Genomic DNA, 11,029 nt, shown 5'->3' with positions numbered 1-11,029 from the left:
ATAAAGTGTTTTTATTTAAAAAAAGAAAAGGAAAAATAAATAAAACATTTTATATAAACTATTAAAAAAAGAATTAAGTAAAACATATCTTATATAGTTTCATTTAAAAAGAAAAGGAAAAAGAATTAAATAAAACATATGTTATATAAGGTGTTTTTATTAAAAAAGAAAAAACAGAACTAAGTAAGACATATTTTATATAAAGTGTTTTTATTTAAAAAATAAAAATAAAACATTTTATATAAACTATTAAAAAAAGAATTAAGTAAAACATATTTCATATAGTTTCATTTAAAAAAGAAAAGGAAAAAGAATTGAGTAAAACACATGTTATATAAGGTATTTTTATTAAAAAAGAAAAAACAAAAAGAACTAAGTAAAACGTATTTTATATAAAGTGCTTTTATTAAAAACAAAGAAAAGAAAAAAGAACTAGGTATACAGTATAGCAACGGTGCCATTGTTCGCCACTAGAGGGAAGAAGAGCACATCAAATGCATTTAATAAAAGTTTCCAGTTTGGAAATTATTGCCTTTGATCTAATAATAGGAGATGAAGTTTGTATACAACCAAAAATAAATATTTCCCTGCTTCTGAAAAACAACAACAACCAGGTCTGCATTAACAATAAAGTATTGTGAGCCCTGCCAAAGGCGGAAAAAAAAAAGCTAACTTCTGCAGCTCCCTGGGAAGAACACGTGTAGATCAACTGCCCATGTTCCCACAATTCGCTTAACCCGTGTAAGGATTCCTTTTGACCAATAGAGAATATCTGTAGACTTTTTTTTTCTAAGTAATTTTTTTTCTGGGTTTATAGAATTAAGGAATGATTTATATTAAGAAATGCATAAGTATTAATAATAAGAGGCCGCTGGACTTTCTTGGTTTTTTTTTTTTCTTTGAAGATATTTTGCTTCTCATCCAAGAAGCTTCTTCAGTTCTGACTGGATGGTGAGGGAATAGAAGGATTTATATTCCTTGCAGACAGCTGGTCATTGGCATCTTTTTAGAGGGTCATTGAGGCCACTTGGAGGTTTGTCTGTGTCCTCAATGAATATAAATCCTTTTATTCCCTGCCATTCAGTCAGAACGGAAGAAGCTTCTTGGATGAGAAACGAAACGTCTTCAAAAGGAAAAAAACCCCAAGAAAGTCCAGTTGTCTCTTGGGGGGGAAAAAAGCATCTTTGGGACAACCATGACCTGAGAATCTCCACAGACATAAATATTATAATATATTTTCCCCGCAAAACTTCCATTTTCCCGCTTCGCTGTTCTTTTACAGCACCTTCAACCCTTAAGGGGAAAAAACACACTTGATCATGTATGTGTACTCAAATATTAAGCATGCTTATAGAGCAAAACCTCTTCCCCACTGAGGACAATCAGACCACTTCACCCTGCTTTTACTACCAGCTACGCTCCCCTTAGGAAGAGAACAAAACCTAGCAGTCAAACTATCAGATGCTTGCCTGAAAATGCCCTCTCCCAGCTTGGATTGTGTTGCCCACACAGATTGGAACATCTTCAAACAACAGGACTTCGAGTAATACACAGAGACTGTGCTCTTCTACATGAAGACCTGTGTAGAAAATGTCACTGTGGACAAACACATACGGACCTTCCCAAACAGGAAACCCTGGATGACCGGCAAAGTCCAGACTCTGATCAGGGCCTGTGACCTGGCTTTCAGAGCAGGTGACACCTCACAGTACAGCACTGCTGGAGCTGAGCTGAGAAGGGGCATCAAACATGCCAAGAAGATGTATAGGAGGAAGGTCGTGGGCCACTTTACTGACAGTGACCCACGGCAGATATGGAGGGGATACAGGCCCTGACCAACTATAAAGGCCAGAGCCCAACAAACAGCAAGAGCAGCAGCACTCAGGCAGAGGAGCTAAACATCCTTTTTTGCACGCTTTGAGACCACCAAGAACCTGGACGTATTGTCTCACGAGGACCACGATCGTGCACCTCTTTCTCTTCAGGTGCATGAGGTGAGAAAAACACAGTAAATCCCAGGAAAGCTGCAGGGCCTGATGGCATTCCTGGTGCAGTAGTTAAAGCGTGTGCTGACCAGTTTGTAGAAATACTTACAGAGTTGTTCAATCTATCTTTAACACATACCATCATCCCACGATGCCTAAAGGCTGCAACCATCATCCCTGTTCCCCCCAAAAAACCCAAATATAAACACTCTCAATGATTAAAAGGCCCATAGCATTAACAAGCTCCATTATGAAGGTTTTTGAGCGACTAGTTTCACAGCACATCAGGGACTGCCTCCCGCCCTCCTTTGATCAACATCAGTTTGCTTATAGAGCAAACCGATCTACGGAGGATGCTGTGGCCATCACACTTCATAGAGCGCTGAGTCATCTGGAGAACAAACAGAGCTAGGTGAGGATGCTCTTTGTGGAGTACAGCTCTGCGTTTAACACTATCACCCCAAATATACTAGTAACCAAACTGTATAATCTGTAGGTCCCCATCCCCACGTGCGCCTGGATTAAGAACTTTTTGACAAACAGACCACAGTCTGTTAGACTTGGCCCCCACCTTTCTTCCACTATTACACTTAGTACTGGTTCCCCCCAGGGTTGTGTCTTGAGCCCCCTGCTATATGCCTTGTACACCTTTGACTGCTCACCAAGCCGTGCAACGAACACCATCATAAAGTTTGTGGACGACACAACTGTTATTGGTCTCATCTCCGGAAAGGATGAGACGGCATATAGGGCAGAAGTAGAGAACCTGTCTGTCTGGTGTTCACAGAACAATCTGTCACTGAATGTCCATAAAACCAACGAACTGATTATGGACTTCAGGAAACATGGACAGGACCACGCCCTACTCATCATCAACGGAGAACGAGTGGAAACTATCCCTACGATCAGATTCCTTGGCATCCATATTTCAGCTGATATCTCCTGGTCCCCTAACACCAAGGCCATAGCGAAGAAGGCTCAGCAGCGGCTGCACTTCCTACGGGTTCTCAGGAAAAACAATCTGGATAAGAAGCTGTTGCTGGCTTTCTATAAAGCCTCTGTGGAGAGCACTCTGACATATTGTCTGGGTGTGTGGTATGCAGGCTCCAAGGTTGAGGACAGGAAAACGGTACAGAGGGTGATAAACACAGCTCAAAAGATCACTGGTTGCCCTCTGCCCTCCCTGGAAGACTTAGCCAGGCCTCGCTGCGAAAGCAGAATCAAGGCCATCATGGAAGACCCCTCACAACCTGGCAATTATCTTTTTGACCTGCTGCCATCTGGATGGCACTTTAGGTCAATAAAATCCCACACCACTAACCTAACAAATAGCTTCTTTCCCTGGGCCATCCGAACCGCAAATAAACACAAAGTCACTACCTTATTAAGATGTGGAAAGATGTGAAATCTCAATACCCCATTCAGATGTATAATAACGTATTACAGTACAACCCACCTCTTGTGCATTATACTTGGCAAAGCGTTACAGTGTTGGATGTATATTTTGTGTATATTCGTAGATACTGTACTCTCAAATTGCAAATGGAGACGTGGGCACTCTATTTTTCTTATCTTCATTTTTAAGTGCTCTGGTTTTATTGTATTGCGAACAGTTGCTGGGGTGCATCCCCAGTTTCGTTGTACTTGTACAATGACAATAAAGTTCTAATTCTAATTCTAAACAAGGCAGTTGGCTAAGCTGTACCCTCAAATCCATACACCGCAGTTAACGGGAACCGATTTTTTGGGGGGGAAGGTGGCACCCGGGTCTCTCCTGCACTGACCAGGACCGAAGAGTCGTGTGAACGCGGTTGCGGGTCACGGGGGTAGGGTGGGGTGGGGGGGATGGGACGCAGGTCACCCGGGGACAAAACTCCCCCCCCCCCAGCGGGGCGCTCGCTGGCGACATGCGCGAGCCACGGCGCAGGCGCAGAAAGGGCGGCCTGGCCGGAGGGGCGACTCTTTCCCCAGCCCCTCCCCTCGCGTGGCGCCGGGGTCTCTAGCGCGCAGGCGCAAGAGGCCGCCGCTCGCTTCCCGCCTTTCGCGCCTCAGGGCGCTCGCTTTTCGCTTCGCGGCCTCGGCCTCCTCCTGAGGGACCGGAACGGGCGTCCTTCGCCCGCCGCTATGGCTCCGACCTGCCGCTGAGCGCGCTTCCCTCGCCATGGCGGACTCCTTGCCCTTGCCCGGGTTGTCGCTGCGGGAGGAACCGCTGCCCGGTCCCGGCGCCGCCGCCGCTGACGACGACGGGGAGGCCGAGCTGTCGCTGAGCTTGGCGCGCACCAAAACGCGGTCGTACGGCAGCACGGCCACGGTGGTCGCCCCCTTGGCGGAGCGGTACGTGGAGCATCGCCTCAGCCCCGGAGACACCTTGCCGGGCCTGGCCCTCAAGTACGGAGTGACGGTAAGCGGCGGGGGAGGCTGACGGAGGAGCCCCTGGAGGCCACGGCCCGGGCTCCGAGGACGTGGCCCCGGAGAGTCGCGCTGTTCGGAAGGAGACGCGTGTCCGTTTAGAGGACAGCCGCCCCCCCCCCACGAGCAGGGACCCCCCCCTCTCCATCAGCATGGGTATAGGGAGCCCCCCCCCTCCACTTGTATGGGCAAAGGGCATTGCCCCTCCATGAGAGAGGGTAGAAGGGCTCCCTTCCATTAGGGTACACGGCCCCCCTCCCTGTACAAGCAAGGGATCAAGCCCCCCCCTCCCCGCCCTCCACCAGTATGGGCAGAGCTGACCCCCCAACACGAGGAAGGGCACGCAAGAGAGGGCAGAGGGTCCCCCTTCCATAAGCAAGACCCCCTCCCTCCACCAGCACAGGCAGAGGGCACCTGCCCTCTGAGCATGGGCAAGGGCAGCCCCTCTCCATGAGAGAGGGCAGAGGGTCTTCCTTCCACGAGCAAGGGGGACAAGGCACTCCCTCTACCAGTACAGGCGAAGACCCCCAACACGAGGAAGGGCACTTAAGAGAGGGCAGAGGGTCCCCCTTCCATAAGCAAGACCCCCTCCCTCCACCAGCATAGGCAGAGGGCACCTGCCCTCTGAGCATGGGCAAAGGGCATTGCCCCTCCATGAGAGAGGGTAGAAGGGCTCCCTTCCATTAGGGTACACGGCCCCCTCCCTGTACAAGCAAGGGATCAAGCCCCCCCTCCCCGCCCTCCACCAGTATGGGCAGAGCTGACCCCCAACACGAGGAAGGGCACTTAAGAGAGGGCAGAGGGTCCCCTTCCATAAGCAAGACCCCCTCCCTCCACCAGCACAGGCAGAGGGCACCTGCCCTCTGAGCATGGGCAAAGGGCAGCCCCTCTCCATGAGAGAGGGCAGAGGGTCTTCCTTCCACGAGCAAGGGGGACAAGGCACTCCCTCTACCAGTACAGGCGAAGATCCTCCCTCCCCCCAATACCAGGAAGGGCAGCCCTCCACCAGTATGGGCAAAAGGAGACACCCCCCCGCATGAGAGAGGGGGCAGAGAGGTCTCCCCAACCCAAGGGCTCCCTCCCTCAGCATGTGCAGAGAGTGACCCACAACACAAAGACAGGGAAGGACCCCCCCACACACACACTTCATGAATATGGGAAAAGGACCCCCTCCGTGAACGTGGGCGGAGGGTCCCCTTCCACAAGAACGGGTAGCGCACCTGTTTGGTGGCACCATTATTCAGCCTCCCTTTGGGATTGGGACCCAGCAGCAGAAACAAGGGAACAAGAACTTTCCTCCAATTCCCCCAGCTCCTGTCCATGTAATTCTGGCTAGATTCGGTCAGCCTCACATTGGAAAGTTTCCGGGTGACAAACTGAACGTTTCTTTCTTTTCCCACTTCTCAAAAAATGTGGAGGAGTTTGCTGGAGGAGGAAAAGAGTGCTCCTGTCCTTGTGCAGAGTGCTTTCCAACTGGAATCGTCACACAACCAACCTGGCATCTCTCTCTTTGAGCCAAGGCAGTTGACATACTTTTGGCTTTTCTCCCCATTGTCACCCGCGTCTCTTTAGGCCAATATGGCAATCTTAAGGGGAGGCATCTTAGCCTGTATGTGGGGGGAATGGGTAGGGGGTTTCAGGCAAACAGCCTTTTCATAGGAAAGGAGATTTGGAGGGCATCAGATGTGGACTGCAACTGTAGAGTGACTGCAAAGGGTGCATCATCATACATTCTGGATGTGGTGGAGTTTCAAACAGAGGCTTGAATCTGGAATTTTCCTTTAAGGGTGGCTTGATCACTTGAGCCCTCTGGTAGGAAAGTGTGAAGGGTGGAAGTGAACGTCAGTCTTTGATGGTGTGCATTACAGAGTTGCTATTCTTTCCTGTCCTCTTTGAGCTGTGGTGTTTTGAATATAAATCATTCAGTAGATTGCCTAACTTGAAACGATGGCTGGATTTGTTGAATAGCAACAGTTGTTGGCACAATCAAGATTTGTAATAAATCGCCATTAATAAGAAAAGATTGAAGTGTGTTTCTATTGCTGGAGCAGATGAATTCAAAGTCAACCTAGGTATACCTGCTCCTTCTGAGACACAAATTCCATTAGCTACGTTGAATACACAATCCCTCAAAATTGAGTCAGGGTTCAGTAGAGACTGTAGATCATATCTAAAACTAAAACAGTTTGTAATCCTGGTAGGTGAATACATTTATTATAGTTGGTATCAAATGTTGGCCTGTGAGAGTTGGCCTGTATTATAATAGGTCTGTAATGCCAAACCTAAATTAAAACATTTCTGGGGGGAAAGTGTGAGAGCTTATAAGATTCTTCTGAAGTCTAAACCTTATGCTGTTCAATCATTAAACTGCTGAATGAACATAGAAAAATAGTCTTTAACATGAGGTTATGGGTAGAAAGTATAAAAGTTCTAGTTACACAATAGCTTTAGGTACATTATTTATTAAACTGCAAAGAATAGCAACTAGAGCATCAGATTGCCAGTTCTTTGTCAAAACAAATGCCTGAGGAAACATTTGTTACTATATTTATAGTTAATGTATGAAAATGAGATCAACAACAGAAGAATACATCCTTGCTGTAAAAGTTCAAAAGAAGAAATTTAATATCCATTTTTAATTTGTTCAATTAGAGGTGTAAATTAGTTTCCAAAGGGTTCCCACCCCCCAACTTCATGATTGAATGAAAGATCTGGTATTGCAATTGTAACAATGCCAGTCCCTATTTGGAAGGATAGCCAAAAATTAATTGCATTAAAAATACCTCTTGAGAAATAAACTTACGTAGTAATAGGTAGCTGCAGGCTATTTTAATACTTGCTTCACTTGGGTTGTAAATATAACTATTTCTGTTTCAGATGGAGCAAATAAAAAGAGCAAACAAACTTTTCACAAATGACTGCATATTTCTTAGAAAAACATTAAATATCCCAGTTATATTGGAAAAGGCTTTGCTGTTTAATGGGTGTAACTCACTGGAGTCTCCAGAGGATGATACTGGCAATCCCACTTCTTGCGAAGAAAGCCCTGTGACAGTTCAGGAAGACAGTTCTTCCCCCAGTCCTCAAGAACCTGACAATCGGCTTCCCCCACCCAAAGAACTCTCTGCCAAAGATTTTCTGCATAGAATGGATGTGCAGATTAAATTGTCCAAACAAGCAGCTAAGAAATTAAAATCTGAAGATAACAGGTAAAATCTTATTCACCTCTTTATCTAAAAGATGTTTTTATTTTAAACTACTGAGAAACTTTAATAGATGGTAATATAATAAATAATAGTAGTAATAGAAAACAGTATATAAAACTGTTTTTAAGACAGCTACTTAATTTCCAATAGCATAATTGCAAATGAGTCCAAAAGTTTGGACTGTGTCTAGTATTACCTTGTCTTTCCATATTGAATTGATTAGGGAAATTTTAGATGTGTGTGTGTGAGAGAGAGAGACACACACACACATATGACACATCCCAAATCAATCTGGTAGAAATAGAAGGGAATTAATTAGATACACAGGAGACTGCAGTGACCTAGAGCTGAACCAATAATATTTCTAGTTAAATTACTGAAGGCTTAATCCAGAAGAGATGAGGGCAGAGTGGAGAGAAGGGAGACGGTGCAACTTAATGTCAAGGACAACCAATGACAATACATCACCTGTTTTCTCACTTGTGTTCTTGCATGATACATTTGCTGCTCAGAAGAATAACATTTCTGCAGCAGCCTTCAAATGGCTTAATTTGAAATAATCCTGTTAAAATTGGATAAACTGTGGAGTAAATTTTAAGCAACTGCATATTTTCATAAATTTCTTTTTTCCTCAACAGGGAATATGGTGAGGAAAATTCCTATGCAATTTCTTCCTATCAGCAGTAGAAAATGGGATGAAAGCAGTTTTTAAAGAACTAAATATTTGATGATTCAGAAGATCTTTTGGATTGATATATTGTACTTGTTACAAATCATATTTAAAAATTCCACTCACTGTTGCACTAAAAGTATTTGAATGTTTGCCTTCTATAGGTCAATATTCTTTTACTATTCATTAATAAAGGAAATGCTTCTCCAAAATATTGCCTTTATATTTCTGCTAAAAATGGCACACTAGCAACAATATATTCCTAAGAGAACTTCAATACATTTTTTTCTTTTTGTATACATACATACATACATATAAAAGATAATATTAAAGGAACAATCATTTATTTTAAAAAAAGCCCTGTGAAGTCTTGACTCAGATATGTTTGTAATGCAAATTTTGTGAACTTGATGCTGATGGATGCACCATGATTAAGTTGTATGTTTATGCACATCTGTATATGTCTCTCTGTGTTAACATATATAAAGATAATGCTCTTAAAGTGAATCAGTTTTAGCCAACTTTAAGGAAAAAGAGTTGGGCTTTTAAAATATGTGTGGCAAATTATTTTGTTTGGAAAACAAGGGACCAAACAGATTAAATTGTATTTTTTTTCTTTGTGAAAAGGTGGAATATATTTTCTTGTTAGCACACATACATAGTTTCATGTATTGAATATAAAATGCACTTTAAACAGTTATTGCCTTTGTTGTTTGGCATTGCTTTGCAACTTCTGTACGTTTCAGATATGATTTGTTTCATATGCTATATTAAAATTTCTTAAGTTATACTCTCTTTGCTCCTTTTTCCAACTATATGATCTTTATTTGAAATTAGAATAGTTTGAATACAATTTGTCAGTATGTGTCTTGTAATTCTCAGAAGGAGAATATTAATATTCCATCTGAGGAAGACAAGACCACAGGATGTATAACTTCATCCTGTTTTGGTAATCAGAACAATGTATTTATTACATGCTTGAGTGGAGCTGCTCAGTCTAAAACCAGTGTTACATAACTTGTTTAAAGAAAACTCTTGTGTGCAAATAAAACAACTGGAGCCTTTAGATTTGAAGAAACCCCTAATAGAAATAAAATAGGTACTAAAAGAAATTATCTTCAGACATCTTTATGTCCATTGTTAAACTGATGAATAGTTGATTATAAAACAATGTAGTTATATAAAACAATGTAGTTTTGTAGACTGACAATCTAAAAATACACTAGCACATACTATATTCTCTGGCTTTACTTTAAACATCAAATGAATCTTGGCCTATGACACATTTCCTGTTTAATTATTTCTCCTTTTATTCAAACACTGTGAAGTGTGTTTTCAAATGGATTGAAACTTTCCTGTAGCTTTCTATCTTTAGCTATTTTGAAAGAAGAGTCTTTGATACACTTAAAGTATCGTTTAACCATTTTGATGTTTGAAGGAAACTTGAATCTCAATGTGAGAATGATAATTTATCCGGTCTCTGGTTTAAAGACATCTATATGTGGAATTATATTGGGAATACAGTGAATTTATAAGTGACATCTGTCAATTGGGGGGGAGGGAATGCCATTTTCAAATATTTTACAAAAAAAAAAAAGACTTTAAAACATTTTTCTATTTCTAGGTATTGTATTTCTGTTCTTAGCAGTACTTAATCATAACTCACCTTGAAAATGTTTTCAGTACATTTTGCATTGCAACATTTCTTGCTATGTGCGTTTCTGTAAACCTCAGTAGTAATATCCCCAGTTTATTATTTTTAAAGTAGTAATTTAAAGTGGTACCACATGAAGACAAAACCAAGAAGCTGCATTACTTTGTCTTGTAGCAAAGCATTTAATAAAGTACAGTATCAGAAACAGGATTCTATTAGAAAAGTGTATTTTGAATGCAATATATGTGATAGTTTGTTACATTTTCCCCAACAATGTTTTTTTTTAAAGGTAAAAAGGTGTAAAGACACATCAGAGCATTTAAAAGATGTTAAGATTATTTAAAAAGGATTGGTGAGATAAGAACTAGGAAAGTGCAGGATACTTCTATTTCCCATTGCTGGGATCGAGATAATAACAAAGGTGTCTAGCAATTGTTTTTATATGCTAAAATGGCAAAAAAATATCAAGTCTGCATTATGCCTTTGAATACTATATTACTACATTGCTTGCACTGCTTTTAAAAAAATGATTGCTCCATTCTGTACATGCCATGGCCATGAGGGTTATGTACAAGGTTGTTGTTTTCTGGTTGCTTTTATCATATAATATTACCAAATGCTGTATCTGATGTCCCATAGTATGCTAATAGTCAGTCCTCAATTCACAGGAGAACGCCGGGAAAACTGACATAAATAATATACTCTTATGAAAAACATGACACATTGGATATGAATTATACACAGTTTAAAAAACCCTTAAAATTTCACTAGCCTTAGGACTGAATCATCTCAATTGTCCACAGGTCTTATTTAATTACGGGTAATCCTTGACTTAACAATTATTCAGTTATAACAGCATTGAAAAAAGTTGACTTGTGACCATTTTTCACACTTTAACAACCGTTGCAGCCATTCCCATGGTCATGTGATCAAAGTCAGGGAACCTGACAACTGGCATGCGTTTATGACAATTCTGGGGTTACCATTTGTAACCTTAGATTAGGTAGGTAGGCTGTCACTGAACAAGAGATTTATAAATCATTGACACCAATGTTTTTATCCTGTTTCAAAGTTTAAGCTAGTGCATGTCCAGTCAGAAGAAGTT

General features: G+C 42.1%; 1 protein-coding gene across 1 annotated transcript; it reads left to right on the top strand.

The window, feature by feature from the left end:
• The first annotated feature begins 3,967 nt into the window (after positions 1-3,967).
• On the top strand, positions 3,968-9,060 carry LYSMD2 (LysM domain containing 2). Its single transcript, XM_026709823.2, has 3 exons — positions 3,968-4,386; positions 7,272-7,603; positions 8,239-9,060. Exons 1-3 carry the CDS (start codon positions 4,147-4,149, stop codon positions 8,285-8,287), a joined length of 621 nt encoding a protein of 206 aa, XP_026565608.2. The 5' UTR covers positions 3,968-4,146; the 3' UTR covers positions 8,288-9,060.
• Positions 9,061-11,029: the final 1,969 nt, after the last annotated feature.

This window comes from Pseudonaja textilis, chromosome 13 (genome assembly GCF_049901715.1).
Source record: "Pseudonaja textilis isolate UNSWEBS1 chromosome 13, rPseTex1.2, whole genome shotgun sequence".
Taxonomy (NCBI): domain Eukaryota; kingdom Metazoa; phylum Chordata; class Lepidosauria; order Squamata; family Elapidae; genus Pseudonaja; species Pseudonaja textilis.
Note: the sequence above shows the minus strand (reverse complement) of the source record. Positions and strands in the feature narration are given on the sequence as shown.

Coding starts and splice junctions, on each gene's coding strand:
- LYSMD2 (XM_026709823.2), top strand. CDS start 4,147: ATGGCGGACTCCTTGCCCTTGCCCGGGTTGTCGCTGCGGGAGGAACCG. Junction 4,387..7,271: donor CCCTCAAGTACGGAGTGACG/GTAAGCGGCGGG, acceptor TTTCTGTTTCAG/ATGGAGCAAATAAAAAGAGC. Junction 7,604..8,238: donor TTAAAATCTGAAGATAACAG/GTAAAATCTTAT, acceptor TTTCCTCAACAG/GGAATATGGTGAGGAAAATT.